This window comes from Miniopterus natalensis, chromosome 11, assembly GCF_054644295.1.
Source record: "Miniopterus natalensis isolate mMinNat1 chromosome 11, mMinNat1.hap1, whole genome shotgun sequence".
Taxonomy (NCBI): Eukaryota; Metazoa; Chordata; class Mammalia; order Chiroptera; family Miniopteridae; genus Miniopterus; species Miniopterus natalensis.
Window position 1 is genome coordinate 70,356,431 of NC_142091.1, and position 19,937 is coordinate 70,376,367.

Genomic DNA, 19,937 nt, shown 5'->3' on the forward strand with positions numbered 1-19,937 from the left:
GGTTTCTGGAATTGGCTCTGTAATCTCATTAGACTTGAAGATGCTAATGACTCTATTTCTCATAGTAAAGGGAGCACTAATAGTCCATGGCATGATCTGGCAATAGAGATACAGATATTGAATAATACTATCAACCACTTATGAGAAGCAAGGAGTTAGGTAACTGCATGTGATGCTTTTGAACATTTTTTGAAAACTAATATTATGAGATTGGCAGGTCACTCCTATTGTCACTGGACTAGGTGTGGAGAGAAAATGCTGAGCTCAGGGGTTTGAATTCCTAGCTCAACTGCCACGTAAATGACCTGACAACTTAGAAGCTGTGAGCCCTGAAGGAGCCCTGTACATAGAAGGCCAGATATACAGGGAAAACTAAGAACTCAACAGAAGCAGGAAACCAAGAGATTAAGACCACTAGGCAAGCCCGGCTGGCGTGGCTCAGCGGTTGAGTGTTGACCTAGGATCCAGGAGATTGCGGTTCGATTCCCGGTCAGGGCACATGCCCGGGTCAGGGCTCGATCCCCAGCTGGCCACCGACGCATGAGAAAACCTGGCAGAGAAGAGCTGAGCTGGACAGGAACAGTTGAACCACACATAGGAACCACAGAATTGTGAGCAAAAGCAAATGGTGGTGGTTTGAAGCCACTATGTTTGTGGTCATTTGTTCACAGCTAAAGCTAAGACGACCAGATGGCAACACACACACACACACACACACACACACACACACACACGTGACAGGCTACATAGACACTATGTCTACCTCAAGCAATGGCTAATTAATTTATGGCTTAGGGGTTTTGGCCTTTACCTGACTTAAGATAGAGAACTAAAATAAATGCTCATAATACTCTTTTACTTGAGATCTGAAATATTTTTATACATCTCTAGTCCAACCTGATCAATGTGTATATATATGGAAGCTGAAACCAAGACCAAGAGAGGGATGCGACTTTCCCAAGGTCACAGTGAGTTCCTGACTGAACCAGGACTAGGGGTCAGGTCCTCTGACCCCTAGTCCTGGGCCTTTTCCTCACTCACCTTCTTGAGATCTTGACCAGTCCTGAGATTCCATGACTCTGTGACTCTATGGTTCTAGAATTCCAAGACAAAACACAACAATGCCAGTGCCCCAGACAACCTTGGGACACGATAAGAGCATGGTCTATCTAGACTGAAGTACCAACTAAATAATTTTACACTTCAAAATATCAACTCCACCATCATGGGTTCAAAAACTGTACGCAATCCCGTGTTTATGATATTTCCTCCAGAGGTCACTGCTCCCGACTTTCCGTCAACGAAAAATGCAGCCACAGCCTATGGGCCTACCATGCCCTTTTCAAAATTATTTACTACAAAATTTAAAATCTTTGGGGTAAGTAAGATTTGCCCCAATGTAAACGTTACTATAGGTGTGTTAGAAACCTAATATATGTGTTCCCTGAAACTCGTATTTGAAACCATGATCCAAATGTGATGCTATCTGGAGGTGGGGACTTTGGGGGATAATTAGTTCATTAATGTGGAGCCTTCATGAATGGCATTGATGCCCTTATAAGAAAGGGTCAGAGAGCTAGCTAGGTTTCTTTGTGAAGATACAGCAGAGAAGACTACAGTCTACAAGCCAGAAGGGGGTCTTCAACAGAATCTGATCATTTTGGCACCCTGATCTCAGCCTTTCAGCCTTCAGGACTGTGAGAAATAAATCTCTGTTGTTTATAAACCACCCAACATATGACGCTTTGTTATAGCAGCCCAAGCTGACTAAGACAGAAATTGGTACCAAGAGGTGGGATGCTGCTATAATAAATATTTTAAAATGTGGAAGCAGCTTTGGAACTGGGCAATGGGTAGAGGCTGGAAGAGTTTTGAGGTGCATGCTAGAAGCAGCTGAGATTGTCCTGAAGGAACCCGTAAAGGCAGTTTTAGGGAGGGCTCAGAAATGAAAGAGGAGAGCTATAGAGAAAGGCTCCATCTCCTTAAAGAGTGAACTTGGCTTTGGACATATTGAACAGGAGGTGGTGTTAACCATGGAGCATTCAAGTGGGGATGTTTGACAAGAGCTAAAAATGTGGGTCTGAAGTTGAGGAAAATATTGTTTACAACTCAACTACTTAAACGTAACAGTTGCAATGGGAGTAAACGGAGAAGGTGGGCGGGAATGAGAGAGCTGAGGCCACGGGCTATTACCCTGTACCCCTTCCATTCTTCATGGCATTCCCATCAGGCTCCCCAGCATTCGTCAGACCCCTGCACAAGTGACGCAGGGACAAAAACAGAAAAGATGGGGAGTGCTGTGCCCCCCGGGGTGTGATAATACCTCTACGGGCTCAGGACTGGTCATCCAAAGGAGGGTTCTTGACAGTCCGCTTTTGCTTGAGGCCAGGCTGGCATGGAGGCCTAGAATTCAGCGCCAGCTTTATTGAGATGTATCTGACATATGACATGGTGTAAATTGAAGGCGTATAATGTGATGATTTGATACACACACACACACACACACACACACACATATAATGCAAAATGTTTGCCACAATAAGGTTAGTTATCACACTTTCACTTCATGTAATTGCCATGCTGCTGTTGTTACGGTGAGAGCTAGAAAACTCAGCTCTCACAGCAACTCTCAAGTGCATAACACGGTGTCGTTAGCTGCAGTCACCATGTTGTACCTTAGATCCTGGAACTTACGACTGGGAGCGCACCCCTGGATCAACGCCTCCCCATTCTCTCCAACCCTCAGGCCCTGACAGCCACCACTCTCCCCCCGTTTCTATGCATTCAGGGCTTTCAGCTCCCACATAGAAAGACGATGGGACAACGCTTGCCTTTCTCTAACTTACTTCACTCTGCACGATGCCCGCAAGGTCCCCCGCGCTGTCGCAGACGGCGGGATTTTCTTCTAGTTTGTGCTGAATAGTATTTGATGTCCTGGATCCATTCGTCTCAGGGGACACCTGGGCTGTTCCCATGTCTCACCCACTGTGACCAGTGCTGCCGTGAACATGACGGCGCAGGTTTTCCTTTGGGACGGCGACTGCGTTTCCTCTGGGGACTTGCCAGGAGCGGGGCGGCTGGGCCGCGTGGCTCTGGTTTGGTTTCTAACCTGCGGATTCCGCCCAGTAGGCGCAGGATCGGGCCTGATAACTTGCATCCCCAATTCTCAGGTGGCCACGGGGCTGCCAACCCACGGGCCACATTCTCAGGAGCATTGATTTAGAGTATGTTGCTTATTACCAAACACCAGGTAGAGGGATCTGAAAATTCCTGGGTGCATCATAAAGGGGCTTCCACTGTCCTTCCCTTATTTACGAGATGATAACTGCCGAACCCTTTACCAAGAGGGGATCTCCGACCTCTTCGGAAGGGGGGCCCGCCGTTTTGCTTCTTTCTCACCGTGTCTCTTTCCTCTATTTGTAGACTATCCAGATCCTGCTTGGACTGATGAACTTTTCCCTTGGAGTCATTTTCTTTTTCACCTTTGAAAAACCATACCCAAGGTTCCCCTTTATATTTGTTACAGGATACCCGTTCTGGAGCTCCGTTTTGGTGAGTAGAGTGCATCAGTTCAATATGAAGCCATGCCAACCAGGGTGTTAGAGAATTCTTAGTTACAAAGTGAGCTGCATTCAGCTGCATGATAGGCTTCGAAAGGTCAAAATAAAAATCAATCTTGTTGAAATTATTTCCCCACGAACTCATCAGAGTTACTGATATTCCGTCATTGGTCTTGAAGTTCCTTTGGGAATATTTCTTTGGGTCTTGAGGTTGTTTGTCCATTCATTCATTCAAAATGACTTACCATCTAAGCCAGATACATAGAAGGTGGCAATCAGGATCCAAAGCTTAATACATGGGCCCTGATTATGGAAAACAGTATGGAGATGCCTCCAAAAATTCAAACTACATCTATCATAGGATCCAGCAATTTCACTTCTGGGAATATATCCAAAGGAAATGAAAACACTATGTCAAAGAGATATCTACACCCCCATGTTCAGAACAACATTATTTACAAGGCATGAAAAAAAGCTAAGTGTTCATCTACAGACAAATGGATAAAGAAGTTTACACCCACACACAATGGAATATTCTGTCATAAAAAATAAGGATATTCTGCCACTTGTGACAACTTGAGAGCATCATGCTAGATGAAATAAGTCAGAGAGAGAAAGACAAATTCTGTAGTACTTCACTTATATGTGGAATCAAAGGGGATTGGGAGGGAGTAAGGGTCAGATATATGGTGATGGAAGATTTGAATTTGGGTGGTAGGCACACAATGCAATATACAGATGATGTGTCATAGAATTGAAATCTGTATAATTTTATTAACCAATGTCATTCCCCAAATTTAATTTAAAAAACACACAAAGGGAAAAAAGATCATATTTGAGGTTATTAGTAGCAGGGAGGGGGGTGGTGTCAAAAGGCATGAAGGGGTGAATGTGACTATAGTTAACACTTCTGTATGTTATATATGAAAAATTTAAGAGAGTAGATCCTAAGAGTTCTTATCAAAAGGAAAAAAAACCACACATTTCCTTTCTTTTGTTTTGTATCTGTACGAGATGATGGATGCTAACTAAAGTTATTGTGGTGATCATTTTGATATATGTAAGTCAAATCATTATGCTATACACCCTAAACTTATACAGTGATGTATGTCAATTATATCTCAATAAAATTGGGAGAAACAAAACCCAACCAAACAAAAATAGTAACACACGAAAAAATTACTATGCACGGTGACAAAGGACTCACAAGCTGCCTCTTTAGGAAAGGCACCTACGAAACAGAGGGGAGGTTGCCCAGAGCCTTTCCAGCTTGATTGAGTTTTAAAGAATGTTGATCAGATGAAGACACACACAGAGGGAGGGAGTGGGGGGCGGTTGGGTGTAAGGGGCAGGATATCTCGCTATAAGTCAAGGGACAAACACGAGAGAAAAGCTTAAGGTGTGAGGAGCACTTTGCATCCTGAGAACTGTGAGAGCTCAAGGCAGGGAGTAAGGGTGGAGGGGCGAGGCTGAAGGAAACCAGGCAACGGGCTAGAAGTTTAAAAATGGATGTACCGTGATCAGATTTGAAGTTTCTCCTAGACAGCAATGCTGCCAGTACGGCTCATCCCCGTGAAAATTCCTGGGATTTTTACAGAATTCTCTGCATATTATCTGCAGCTCTGCCTGTGTTCCTGTCCAAGAGAACACATTGGGTTGCAAATGGGTAGGAAGGATGCTTCTTATAAGAATGACGAAACCTGACCTTGTTGGTTGTAAGTTGATTTGACACCAGGATGTCATGATGTCAAAGCTGAGTCAGCAATAGCTATAAAAAGATGAACGAGAAAACTAAAGCCCAGGAAAGTTAAAAAAAAAAAAAAAAATCCTTACGTTCAAATAAATAGTTGAAGCTAAAGGAAATTTTGAGTTCAGTATTTTGTCCACTACTCACGTATGGACAACCCATTTGAGGCCTCTTGCCCTTCTCGCTCCCCTGAGGATGTGTGAAGTACGAAGGAGGGTCTGTGAAATGGGCACATAGAAGTCTATTCTGCGAGCACTCTTTACACCCATCACTAAGAGATGTATTTTTTCCTAACAGTTCATTTATTCTGGAGCCTGCCTAATTGCACTGGAAAGAAAAGGCACAAAAACTCTGGTGAGTTACATTCACCTTTGTTGACAATGTATTTATAACTTTGAATTAATTCATTCGAGCCTTGAAAGCAAATTTGGAATATCATTAAGCCATTATAATCCCACAAACTCTCAATTACCCATACCGATCGATGTTATTTGCTTCCTTTTTTTCATAGAATTATAAAACATTAGTGCCAAAAGTGAATTTCCTAGGTCATCCAGTTTAGTTCTGATTTTATATGTAAAGACACTGAGGCCTAGAACAAATGACTTGTGCAAGTTCCTCAGCCACATGGCAGAGTGGGTCTCATTATTCCAGTAACGCCCTCACTCTTCCTGCAAGGATTTCTGGTGCCTACTGCATGCCAGGTGCTTTGACACACACATGCAGTTGCTTGACACACACATGACAGGCACACTATGTAGATGACCTGATTAAACTTCATGAGGAGAATCTGAAAAATAGTGTTACTGAATGCACAACTTTAACTTCCAGATAAACTCTAAGTAGAATATTTTTACTTTTCTCAAAGAAGCAAAGCTATGGGATACTAATAAGCCAATTATATATATTATTTTAGTTAAACAGAGTCATGAAACAAAAACGTAATTAGGTCATGACTTTGACCAGAGCAGCAATATGCAATGTGGGCCCCTAAGAACCTTTATTGTCCAATGTGTGCCCCTCCCACCAATTGAATGGGATTTCTTTATTTGTTTTCTATTATTTTTTATTGAGTTTATTGGAGTGACGTTGGTTAATAAAATTGTACAGGGGTCGGGTGTACAATTCCAGAACACCTCCTCTGTATATTGTACTGCGTGGTTAGCACCCCAAGTCAAGCCTCCTTCCCTCACCATTTATCCCCCTTCGCCTCTCCTGCTTCCCACCCCCCTTCCCTCTGGCAGTCACCACACCGTTGCCTGTGTCCCTGAGTCTTTCTTTTATTTCTTTGCTGAATCCCTTCACCCTTCTCGCCCAGCCCCCGACCAATCCGTTTACAACCCAAAAATTATGAGATGAGCAAAACCAAGAAAGCATCACCCGTCTACAGGGAAGAGAGCAATTAATAGAAACTCTCTGTGAAAATGCCCAGACATTGTATTTCTTAGGCAAAGACTCGAAACCAGCTTAAATGGGATTTAAATTAGGCACAGATTCCCCAGCCGGGCCGGGCGTGGCTCAGCGGTTGAGCATCGACCTAGGATCCAGGGGATCGGGGTTCGATTCCCGGTCAGGGCACATGCCCGGGTTGCAGGCTCGGTCCCCAGTCGGGGGCGTGCAGGAGGCAGCTGATCAATGACTCTCATCATTGATGTTTCTCTCCCACCCTCTCTGAAATCAATAAAGATATATTTAAAAAAAAAAATAGGCCCAGATTATGGGAGATGGAAGGGTTATTAAAAGCTTACTGGACCCCCTCATTCTGTAGCTGAAGGCCTGGCCTCCAAAGAGGTAAAGGGCCGCATGGACGATGCCCCGGCGGCGTGGTGGGCTGCGGCTGGCACCCGCTCCCTGGGCCCCCCGCACCCACCCTGTCTGTAGACTCGGGGCCTGGTCATTGCCTTACCCCTTTGCTCTCCCGCAGGTGAGGATGAGCCAAACCATGAACTGCTTCAGCGTCCTGGCAGCAACGACCGGGGTCCTTCTCCTTGTATTCGGTTTTATTCTGGATCAAAACTACCTGTGTGGCTACTCCGGAGAAGCGAGCGAGTGCAAGGCTGTGAACACCCTGTTCATCGTAAGTGCCGCACCCGCCGGGCGAGGAGCCAAGGGCTTGAGCCAAAGACGCGTTAGCGCCTCATCAGTACCGTCCAGATAACGCTGCAGACAAATGCAGTTTTTACTCACAGGCGTACAGAAATCATAGTCTCTAATAGGCATCATACCAGGCATTGGAGAATGGAAAAATAAACATATTATAACCCCCAACTTTAGGAATTCACAGATGAGTAGAGGAGCTAAACGTGCATAATATAAAAAAAAGCGATATACTAAAAGAAAAAAACAGGTCTAGCAGTATGGTAGTGGTTATAGCCCTGCATGTACATTTAGAATCATGAGTGGAGCGGTGGAGTGTTTTTATGGTTTGGGTTTTAACATGTAGACTGGACTTCTGATAAAACGTGAGAGGTTGAAAACAGGCATTTATTTCTGCTCTTTGAAAATCCCACTAAAATTAGTATAAAGGCATGTAAAAGATATGAATATACGTGCAGAGAAAAAATAGCCAATAAGAGCCATTAAAAATTACTGAGAAAGCTGAAAACGAAACACCTAAGGAAAAGGGGGTCCTACTGGAAGTAGAATATTTCATATGGCAGAGTCAAAGGAATGCTGCGCATTTGATGCAGCAGGACCACAGAAAACGAGGGAGGAGAGATGAAAACAGATTAGTTTTGGAAACAGTAAAATGCGAAATGTGAATCAACACTCCTCTGAAAACAAAGAAAAATGCTACATCTAAAAAAAAAAGAAACACCTTTTTAAATTATTGCTCAAAATATTACAGATGCCTCTTTTTCTCCCCATTGCCCCCTCCCAGCCCACTCCGCCCCCTCCCCAGTCCCTCCCCACACCATTGTCCCTGTCCTTGGGCTGTGCATAAAGCACATAAATTCTTTGGTAAATCTCTCCCCCTCCACCCCCGCCGCCCTCCTTCTCTCTGAGATTCGTTTTAAAACCACTTAAATGCCCCTGAAGAGCTGCAAAGTCACCTGGAACTCCCGGGTCAATTTTTAGAGGAAAGCCTAGCCGGAAGCCTGTCAGTGGAATGCCTAAGAGCAGCAGAGCTGCTCATGCCTCAAGGCCGTGCGCCCGCGTCGCCCATGTGGAACCTGGGCCCAGGCTCAGTGCAGTGAAAGAGAGAAACCAGGGCCTGTGAGCCTGCGTGAGGCACACTTGAGATGTGGAGGAGCTTTCTTACCTGGGTATTGCTACTTAATTATCATCTGAAAAACCTTTACTGTGCTAACACCATGACTCTTCTTTTTCTTCTGTTACAGGGAATTTTGATTATGTTGATAGCCTTCAGCATTATTCAACTACTCATTGCTATGTCTTTCTCAATTTGTAGTAAATCCTTTGACTGTTGTGATTGTGAGGAATGGTGTTGAAAAGCACTGTGAGAATAAAGAAGTGTTATCATGTCGTGGAGAGACGAGTTGTGGTTGTGAGGAAAAGCCAAACGGAGCACAGGATTTTAAGGCTGGCGATTCTTTGAAGCAAAGGGGAGGGACTCGGGGGAGCAGGACTGGGGAAGATTTTGGCTCGTAAAACACATCCTGCCTCTCTGCAATGCCATCTCCTCCGAGGCCCGAATCACATGGTCGCCTTGGTGTCGCCTCCTCTGTCAGTCATGCGTTCACTGGCCTAGAGAACTGCGGCGTGGTGTTGCCACTGCGACAGAGAGGAACCGAAGCCCAGCGTGCAGGGCCCAGCTCCTGCGGGTTTCTCTGAGAGGCTCGGCCTCCTGGCTCCTGCTCCTCTGTCCTACAGACAGATTGTTACCGGGACACCCTGGTGGGGCTCGGGCAGCCTGTCGCCGTGTCCAATTCAGGAGGCAGGGGTGAATCCTATATCGCTGTGTCCAATTCAGGAGGCAGGGGTGAATCCTATATCGCTGTGTCCAATTCAGGAGGCAGGGGTGAATCCTATATCGCTGTGTCCAATTCAGGAGGCAGGGGTGAATCCTAGAAGGCGTTTATTGAGAAGGCCGCCGACCGAGAAGACGGGCACGCGAGCATCCCAAACTTGTCTCAGGAGTGGCCTGAGGGACAGGGCTGGATGGGGCAGACGGGGGCTGGGACCGGAATGCAGCTACGTGCAGTCCTGGAGGTCATTCTTTTGATCTTGGTCGCCTGGGGATGTCTCGATAAGGTGAGATCTTCACTCCTTCGATCTGGGTGGCCTGGCGATGTCTCCATAAGGTGATATCTTAACCCATTGTCCACAGCTGCGCCACCTCCTTAATTGCTTCAGTCCGGGATCAAGGGGAGTGCAGGGCGCAAAGGCCCAGGAGAAAGAAGCCTAAGGAAAAAAGTCCCTGCTCACCTAAGTATATGTGTTCTACAACTTTATAAGCAATATAATTATATTTCAGATTAATTCAGGTGCTCAATCTTTGGAAAGTATAAGTGCCCCTATCAAGATGAGTTGGTTAGAAGAATGGCTTGGCCCACAATTTTACACTGATCGTGTAGAGGTTCAATATTATGCACCTGTAACAACTCAATAGTAACAATAGTGAGGGAAAGTATTGGTGAAAACTACTACAGTGTTCCAGGCACGGTGAAAAGTGTTTAATGTGTATGACTCATTTAATCTCACAAAAATTCTAAGAGGCGAATTTTATTATGATACTTATTTTATGGGCAAGGAAGCCGAAGCACAGCGAAGGTAAGTAATATGCCCAAGGTCACGAACCTTGCAAGGGCAGAGCCATGATATCAACAGACAGTGTGGCTCCAGGGCCCAAGGTCTCAACTCTTATACCAACATCTCTGAAACTTTTGGTCTTGGAACCCCTTTTCTACTCATATTATTGAAGACTCATTACGTAGTACTACAAATAAACCTTTTCTTAACATAACTATATTTTCCAAAATTGAAAACAATTAGTGTGGAGAGTAGCACTGATACATATTTTGCAAATCTCTTTTTATAGATTCCTTAACATTCTTTTCTTTTTTTTTTTTTAGCTTTATTGAGTTATAGTTTGTATACAAAAAATTGCACACGTTTAATGTATGCATCCTTCCGATGGCACGGTAACCAGGATACTAAACACATCCATCAGCTCCAAAAATTTCCTTGTGTTCTTTTGTTGGGTTTTGTTTTTTTGGTAAGGACACAACATGAAATCTATCCTGTTAACATATCTCACAGTGCACAAGACCGTATTATTAACTATAAGTCCTCTGTCGTACAGAAGCTCTCTAGAACTCATCCTCATAACAAAAACTTGATACCCATTGAAAAGCAAATCCCCATGTAACTTTACTCTCCATTCACATCGCCTGAGAAACTTTTATAAATCGCAACGCACCACATGCTACCCTATACCAATGAAATCAGAATGCGGTGGGAGCGGGCACCAATCTTTTTCAAAGATCTCTAGGTGACTGATGCAGAGCAGAGTTTGGGAACCACTGCTTCTCTCTCACTTAATGGAAAATGAGTGGACCCTCTTAACTTCTTTTGTACCCAACCTACTGTGACATCTCATCTGTAGCCTATGGAGAATACCACTGTAAACTCACGGAAAGGGGTAAATAGGCCTTAGTGTTATTATGAAAATTGTTTTGAACTCACAGACTCTACAAGGGTCTCAAGGACTCCAGAAGGTTCCCAGTCCACACTTTGAGGATGGTGCCTTATATTATATTGCATCCACCAACGGAATACCTGCTCAGCATTAGAGCTCTTACCTCTCATCTCATTTAACAGTCATGACAGCCCCCTGAGAGGTATGACTGGCCTATGTCATGGTAATGAAAACTGAAACTCATTGTGGTTTTCTGAGACCACAGACGGAGTATTTAGAACCAGGATTTGAAGAAAGATCCCCAACTCCAAATCCCATCATCCCAGCCTCTTTTTGGCATAGAAAACACTTGGCATACTCCAAGAAACTATCAGGCTTGTTTCTGCTATGAGCTGGAAGGAGGCTGTCCTGTAGGTGCATGTATGCTGGCAGGGGATAGGGGAGTGAGGTTCTGATAAAAAATATTTTTAAATATTTCCTTCCAATGGAGTGAGGTTCTGATTTAAAAATATTTATTTTTAAATATTTCCAGTGGAGCGAGGTTCTGATGAAAAGTATTTGGTGGTGGTGAAGTTTGAGATTTATTTAAGGGTGAGAATCTGTCACCTCACGGTTAGGACTTTTAAGTCAGACCTAGTTTTAAATGTCATTTTTGCAATTTAAAGCTGATTGACCTGAACAAATTATTTAACCTTTGTGAGCTTTCAATTCCTAGACTAAAAGGCAATAATAATAGCTCCCTGATGGGTTTACATGAGCCTTAAATGAACCATCTGCACTGGTTTTACCACTGCCTCAAACTTAAAAATCACTTAGGAAATGGTAGGCTTTCTCTTAAATTTATATTTGAGGTTTTCTTGCTTTCCAAAATCACATTTTATCTCTCTGTGACTTTGGGTCAGTTTCCCTTATTTCCTGAATGTTAGTTTCCACTATTATAAAACAGAATCAAACTATAGTGTTATATGGACAGTGCTTGGTATATAAATAGGTATTCAACTGATGTTACTTTCCTAACTGTAAAAAATGTAAAGTAGTCCCCCAGGACAAAAAGAGGATCTTGTCAACTGCAAAGCTCTTAAATACTTGAATTTACATTTTCCTGGGTTTTAATTATTTATAAGTATAACATTGGGACTTTCCAACTTGTAACCAAGTTCTATTTGCAACCAGAGAGAAGGGGGTTGGGCAGGGGACAGAGAAGTAAAGGGTAAAGGGGGTCAAATATATGGTGATGGGAGAAGATTTGACTGTGGGTGGTGGGCACCCAGTGCAATATACAAACGATGTATCATAGGAATGTGCACTTGAAACCTGTGTGATCATATTAACCAATGTCACCCCAATACATTTAATTTTAAAAAGTACTGGTAGTAAGGTCTTTAGTTTCACCTCTGAGGAACCCTGAATCTCCCTAACCGATTCTCTGAAAGCAAACCCTCCAGCACCAGGTAGTTGGGGTGCCGGCGCTTCCAGCAGCGGAGAGGCTGTGATGACCCCTCACGGGAGGCAGCGCCCAAGCAGAAGCTTCGTGTCTCAGAGGACACGGCGCTCAGGAAAGCTGGCCCTGCTCGCGGGGGACGTAGAGGCCTGCTGTAATGCATCGTAAGGCATCGCGAAGGCAGGAACTGCACTGCGAGATGTACTTTCCATAAGAGAGGCGAAATGTTTCCAGGATAAAAATAAACAGGGGTGTTAGGAGGTGGGGCAATAAAAGGAAGAGAAATTCTTATCAGGCAAATGTTAAAAGTTGAGTTAATGAACTTCTATGTAGAGTTGAAGAAAGAGATCATTATATGAAAGTAAGAAGGCCACTGGACAGTAACAAGAGGTTTAATTCAGAGGAAAAAAAATTCTAAATGTGTAATAGAGCTCATAAAATATCTTCAAATGTAACAGAGAAAAAAAATAATGGAACAAATGAAGTGCTACTGACAAACCCAAACTGTAGTGGGGATTTCAACCTACTCAAGCACCAAAAGGTGAATCTAGCCAAACCAGCAAAAGCTAGTGAAAGTTTATTTATGTATATAAATTCAAATTCAAGTTTAGTCAGGAGCAATCACACATAGAGCCACCTAAGTGATCTCACTTGGCCATACACACACACACACACAAACAGACTAGGGCGGGTGCAGGGAGGGGAGAGAGTAACCAAAGAATTTATATGAGTATATGCACAACCCAAGGACACGGACAATGGTGGGGGGAGGGCCTGGGGAGGGGGGTGGGACAGGGTGGAATGGGGCATTGGGGAGAAAAAGGGACATCTGTAACATTTTAAACAAAAATAAATTATTTTTTTAAAAAATATATCTTTATTGATTTCAGAGAGAGGAAAGGAGAGGGAGAGAAACATCAATGATGAGTCATTGATCGAGCCCACAACCCGGGCATGTGCCCTGACCGGGAATCGAACCCCGATCGCCTGGATCCTAGGCCGACACTCAACCACTGAGCCACGCCCGGCCGGGCAACAAAAATAAAATTAAAAAAAAAACACAGAGTAGCCAAAACCCCAAGACAGACTTCGGGAAATGGGGCCTACACAGAGACAAGGGTATGAAGAATCAGGTGTGCAGCCCCAATTCGAGCCTCCCTGATGCCAGATATTTGCCAAGTCTGGCCCCACTCCCGTGCTCACGAAAATGAAGGCGCACCCTTCCAGCCACCCAACACCCTGGACCCCAACCTTGGGCCTCCCAGTCATCCGCAGCTCAGGCTCTGTGAAATTACCGTCCCTGTCGCCAACCGTTCAAGCACTGGAGCAGCTACTCATAGGCCCACCCCCAGAATGTTAAATGGATGGCAGGGCCTGTGTTTCCTCTGCACCCTATGGCTTTTGTGATAGGTGACTGCGTGCTTACCTGTGTCCTTGATGGCAGTAAGTTCTCCATTCAAATGGCAGCCTTTGCCACTGATGAACTGCTCCAGTGGCGGGGAGATGGCATTTTTAAATTTTTTAATTTATTGGGTGATTTTGGTTAATAAGATTGATCCCAAAGGCAAGGGAAGTAAAGGCGAAAAGAAATGAATGAGATGACATTTTTTAAATGTTGCATTAAAAGCAGCCTCTCTAGACCTACTATTACCCATTGGTTCTAACCCTTTGATTCCAAACCATCCTAAAGAAAAGAGACAAAGGGACAAAAAGGGAAGAGAAGGGGGAGACTAGATATGAATTAATCTCAGATTCAGCAACAGAGCTGCCATATTTCGGCCCTTTAGATTAGGCATACAATTACCTAACTACAGCCCTGAGTCTCTAATGAAATTAAGAAATGGACAAAGAAATTTAAAAATAGTGAAAAATCCAGCATATGAACACACAGTAGTCCCCAATATCCATGGGGGATATATTCGAAGACCCCCAGTGGATGCCTGAAACCACAGATGGTGTGTCCCAAAAAATTATACACACTTTAACAGCTGATAGCTCAACTTTGAAAATGAAATGCACTTTAATATACGCTGCCTTTATAATTATTCAGAGTGTGTGTATACATTTTGGGGGGACATCTTATATATTATGTTTTTTCCTATACATACATAACACTTCCCGGCCTCTCTTTGGCATATCCAAGTTGCCAGCATCACTACTCTTGTGATTTGGAGCCACTATTAAGTAAAATAAGAGTTAGTTGAACACAAACACTGAGATACCACCACAGTTGATCTGATAACATAGACGGCTACCAAGTGACCAGTGAGCAGGGGCATATAAAGTGTGGAGATGCTGAACAAAGGGATGATTCACATTTCTGGTGGGCCAGAGCAGGACAGCGTAAGATTTTATCACACTGCTCAGAATGCCATGCAATTTAAAACTTATAATTTGTTTATTTCTGGAATTTTTCATTTAATATTTTCAGACCATGATTGACTGCGGATAACTGAAACCCCAGAAAGTGAAACCACAAATAAGGGGGGACTGCTGTAAAGGCTGTATATAGTGGGCCAGGGGGTACAGTATCTTGGGCAAAACTTTCTTTGATTCATCTCCGAAATGTTGGCACTCTCCTGGCCACCAGCTTCCTCCATTCCCTCACTTGACTTGGCACTGGGCTTGCTAGTCACAGCGCCAGCCCAGAATGAAGAGATGGGACCCAAGGGAACTGAACAGATGGAGGAAATGGTAGAAGTGCTACTTCAATTTATATCCCCAAATATGAAACTCTTATCTCAAGCTCCTGGGAACGTGGTCTAGCACCAGAGTATATTTTTAGGCCATTTCTACTAAATCTGGCACAAGACATATGTGGTGCCACTAGAACCCTAAGTGTAGGTCAGTGAGACAATATATGGAGATGGACACACAGACTGTCCCAATGTACCAGCTTAATGATTCTTGACTGTCTCTGCATGGATGCCTCCTTCCCACCTACTCACTCCTAAAAGTGAAGTAAAGAGGTAAAAGTCCTCACAGCCCATCTTTGCAGAATTTCTAGAGCCCTTCTTGCCCTTGGGGACCCACGATCCACACCTGCTTGCAGGGTGGGGGCTGCCAAGTTCTTCTAATTAAGGTAGTGTAAAGTACGCCATGCGGTCCCCTGGGGTCTTTTTCAAGAAGTGAAACCTCCTGGTAAGGCAGAAACTTTTTTGTATATCCTTCAGCTTTGGTAAGTGTGTATTAAACCCAAGTAATTGGGGCGATGCCCAAGGTAGCAGAAGCCACCGACTTCCTGTCACCTGGTATCTACCAGAGATCCTGGGCCTTGCCGATCTCACTCATCCCCGTGTACTTGAGAAAGCAGCAGCCAAGTGCACTCAGCAGCAAGCAGCAAATCAGCCCTTGAGCCCTAAGGCCTTGGAGACTCAGGTAAGGAATCCATTGACTTGTTTCAGTGACTAAAAGGGAGGGACGGATAACGTCTAGGGTGGTTTCGGAGACTGGAGATTTGGGGCTTTAATTCAAGGCCTCCCTGGTCAAGTTTCCTGATAGTGCCATGATTTGAGGAGGGGGTGATGTCAAGGCTTGCTGCCCACCCACTCTCTTAATCTGTCTGTCTGTCTGTCTCTCCCCCCCCCCCCCCAACTTTGAGTTATGCTAAAAAATAGCGGACTGCAGCGTGTGGATTAAAGCACGGTTGCCAACCTGCTGGGCTCGAACCTGCACGCTACCATTTACAAGCCATATAATGTCAGGCCAAGTTACTACATCATTAAGACTAAATGAGCTAAAATCCTGAAACTCTTAGAACCCGTTGGCTGGTACCAAACAAGAATATAACCAGTTGTGGCTATAATGAAAATAACTATTCCTCTCGTTTAAAAGTTTTTTCTCTTCAAAGATAACCCGCTAGAGGTAAATATCCCTAGACACTGTTAAGCCTCATAGGCTAACATTTCTGGAGGGGGCTGGTGGACACCAAAAGGAGCCGAAAATCCTGCCTCAAATCCCTCACAGAAACTTAGAGAGCGGACACTGGAGGCGAGAGGAAGCTCTAACGAAGGGGAACAAAAATCATGTTAGTGATGTCATAACTGTCTCTAAAGCCAGTATATAATGTGACTCCTGTGCCCTGTTTCCCGTAAGACGGCTTCATCTCACTGATCCCACTACTTTTTTGTCCGCTGTCCTGCGCGTTCCGTAAACCTGCTCCGAGGACGCAGTTCAGTTTAGCGTTCACTGTGACATTTACTGAGCTCAAAGTGCAGAGAAAACGAGTTCTCTGCGTAGCCCTAGTAGGACATTTCCTTGCGGGATTTACTACACCCCATTAGAGAAGCTGCAATATGCAGAGGAAGAAAACTGTCGGTGACGAGTCAGAAAGGCCAAGAGCTGTGGCTTTGGAAGAGAAGTTGCTGCCAGGGGCGAGAAGAGCAGGGACAGCCTCGGGCGGTGTGCATGTCTCGTGGGGAGTTTGACCGAAAAGGAAGGGGCAGGGGGGGCATTTCGAGGAGGGGATTCGAAGGAGAGAGCAGGAGGCATGTGCAGACCCGGTAAAGCTGGACTCGAAGGCTCCTCCGCAGGCAACGCCAGGTGGCAGGGAGAGCTCCAGCTCGGGAAGCCACGACTTAGGTAGCAATTTAGGGCTGAGCGCGGCCTCACGTTTCTGGAGGGAGTCGGCGGACACCAAAATGAGCCCCAAATCCTGCCTCAGATCCATCACAGAAGGGTGGAGGGAGGGTGGGTTAAAAAAGAGAAAGACTGAAGGCAGAGAAGCAAGACTTCTGTGCTTAAACCAAGGGAGGAAGTGAGAATTGAATGCATGAGGTGACAGTGGAAGTAGAACAAATGTTCACCTGCCAGATAAGGTGCATCGCAGAGGCCCATCCGGCAGGGCCGGGCCACGAGTGAGCGTGGGAGACAAAGGAGCGAGGGACCGGCGGCTCCAGCTTGGCCAGCCTGGGCCACAGGGGAGCAGAAATAAAGCGGCCTGAGGGGCGACGCCTGAAGGAGGGCCGGGGGCTGTGCAGCGGGTCCCTGAAGGCGCAGTTCCAGTTGAGTGGCCGCAGCCGAGTGAAGCCTGAAGGGTGAGGAGGGGAGGGAGTGGGGGGGAGGAACCGCAGCCTTGAAGAAGCCCTGGGTAAGGGCAGGGGACGCTGGCAGTGGCGGGGACACTGCTGGATTAAAGGAAGGGGCTTGGGTTGGGGGACACCGTGGCACATTTTAATCATTAAAAAAAAAAAAAAAAAAAGGTCTGGTAATTACAATTATTCTTTGACTGTTAAGTCTTTTATAAATTGCAAGGTATCTCATGTTCTCAAAACAGTACTTTGGATAGAGGGGTCTCAAGAGTAGCAAGCCGCGGAGCGGGGACTCGCTGGCACAGGGCGCAGGCTTCCCCGGAGGGCAGCGACTTGGTGGAAGGGGACAGGCCGGGCGTGGGAAGAGGGACAGTCCCCCCAGGGTGCACAGGGGGCCGCGAAGCATAAACCGCAAAAGCACTGTGCGTGGCAAAGGAGGAAGTCGAGGTAACCAAGGGGGACGGTAAGGGAACAGCAGCTTTGGACTTCACAGTAAGGGATGGAATTTCTGGGCCCACGAGTCATAACTCAAACCCAGACCCGTGAAGGCCGCGAGCCCGTCTGCAGTGGACGGACGGACAGCAGGCCTTTCAGGATCAGAAGGCATTTGCAGACCCCGCTGTCATAAAATGGGGCAGTGTCTGGTAAACTGAGTCCCGGTTTTAATATGGTTTAGTGAAAATAGGATCCTGTTGTTACCGCATTTTGACCAATGTGGTCAGTAACCCCGACTAAAGTACCAACAAGTCTTTGGGCATAATTATTTAGGTGATTGTGAACAATTTTTTTTTGGAGGGGGCTAAGGCAAAGCTTCAGGAATCTACAATATCCTTAGGAGTATGTGGTTTAGTTTTATATACTCCCATAGGATGAAACTTTTCATTACCCAGTCAGTCTATAATGCCCTAGCATATTATATATATATGTATATATATATACACACATATATATGTGTGTGTGTGTATATGAGATTATTTGCATAAGACATGGAGTAGCATATAGAAAGAGGTATGTTTGTGTTTATAAACTACCATTTTACAGTAATATTTATTGAAGATTTTGTATTAATTTACATAGCGAGACATCATTTTAACACAGAAAATCATTCCCCCAATAGTCATTACTGCCATTAGCCACTGTCATTAGCTTGAGTAGAACTTGTTTACAGGAATGGTTTATCTCACCAATAATACAGACACAGCCTTAGGCAGTTGAAAACTATGGAGAAATTAAAAGCAACAGTAGCCCAATCATCTAGATAATTGATGACCTTTGCTCTTACAGTCATCCTCACTAAAATGAGCCCTCTGGAGAGGAGGGTGGTGACTCCCAGCTCATCCCACACTTGCCACGGGAAAGTGAACCTCTCGGTACCTCCATGTCCCCATCTGCAGAAAGATGAAATGCCTGCTTAGTACAGAGGGGGTTGGGAGAGCTGGAACTAGATGCATATACACCATCCCTGGCACATAGCAAGTGCTCAGTGAACAATTCTATGTGGCCTAGCTTGAGGTACAGCAGAAAGAGGACCAGCCTCAGGGCCATGGTGACTGCCTTCCCGTTTGGCTCGGTCACCGAGCGCAAGGTCTTTGGTAAGGCATGTCCCATCCCTGGGCCGCAGCTTCCTCACTAGTCAAATGAACAGAATGGTTTCTGAGGTTCCCCTGACAAGCTCTAAAAACCCTGCCTGGTGACCAGAATCCGTTTGTAAACTCCCTAGCAGGCTACATTAATATATTCCTTTTGGTTGGTGGTCTTGTGGGGTGGTTTGTGGTACAAAGCAGATCCCCAAGGCCACATGACAACTGATCATCTAGGGCTCGGGCAAAATCAAGTGCAAAGCACTCACTCAAAGCCACCTCTCTTCCCTCCAGCCCAGACGCTCTGTTTTCAACTCATTTAGAGTCACCCATCTATTTGAAGGAGAAGGAAAAGGCTCGTTAGTAAAAGAGACTGAATTCCTATTCCCCACAGGCGACAAAGCAGCCTGGTGCCATAGGTACCTCCCTGGATACGTCAAGTCCTCATCTTAAACCTCCACTGGTCCTGAAACTTTGAACAAGTTGCATAACTTTTCTATGCCCTTGCTACCTTCTGTACGAAACAGGGACAGTGACTCATCCCTAGGCTACTCTGTGAGGCTCCAGTGAGATGCCAGGTGTGAAATCTCTTTGTCACTATACAGTAGGTACAAAAGTGAGGCCCGGGAGACTCCCAGTCACCTGTCCCATGTCACACCTGCTGTTGCCCAGCTCTGTGTGACTTCAGTAAAATATCCAAGGTAGAGAGGCAGCTTTGGTCTCCACCAACTTCCAGTCAATAAAGGCAAGAACAAAGGCATGTCCCCAAAGAGAGCTTTCCAGGGCCCAGGAAAGATCCAATACAATTCAAGTAAGTTACGGACATTTCACAAATGATTACCAAAGGGAAGCCCAAGGTGAAGAAGGCTGAGCAGTCTTAAAATATTAGAGCTGGGCCTGGCCAGTGTGGCTCAGGGGTTGAGCGTCAACCTAGGATCCAGGAGATCGTGGTTCGATTCCCAGTCAGGGTTCATGCC

At 45.2% G+C, this 19,937-nt stretch overlaps 1 protein-coding gene across 1 annotated transcript; it reads left to right on the forward strand.

The window, feature by feature from the left end:
- Positions 1–1,225: 1,225 nt before the first annotated feature.
- On the forward strand, positions 1,226–8,759 carry MS4A5 (membrane spanning 4-domains A5). Its single transcript, XM_016200368.2, has 5 exons — positions 1,226–1,378; positions 3,424–3,552; positions 5,605–5,661; positions 7,232–7,384; positions 8,649–8,759. Exons 1-5 carry the CDS (start codon positions 1,226–1,228, stop codon positions 8,757–8,759), a joined length of 603 nt encoding a protein of 200 aa, XP_016055854.1.
- Positions 8,760–19,937: the final 11,178 nt, after the last annotated feature.

Bases quoted from the DNA above. Each gene is read 5' to 3' on its own strand.
- MS4A5 (XM_016200368.2), top strand. From the start codon at position 1,226: ATGGGTTCAAAAACTGTACGCAATCCCGTGTTTATGATATTTCCTCCA. The intron at 1,379-3,423 runs GTAAGTAAGATT...CTCTATTTGTAG, and splicing joins CAAAATTTAAAATCTTTGGG to ACTATCCAGATCCTGCTTGG. The intron at 3,553-5,604 runs GTGAGTAGAGTG...TTTTCCTAACAG, and splicing joins CGTTCTGGAGCTCCGTTTTG to TTCATTTATTCTGGAGCCTG.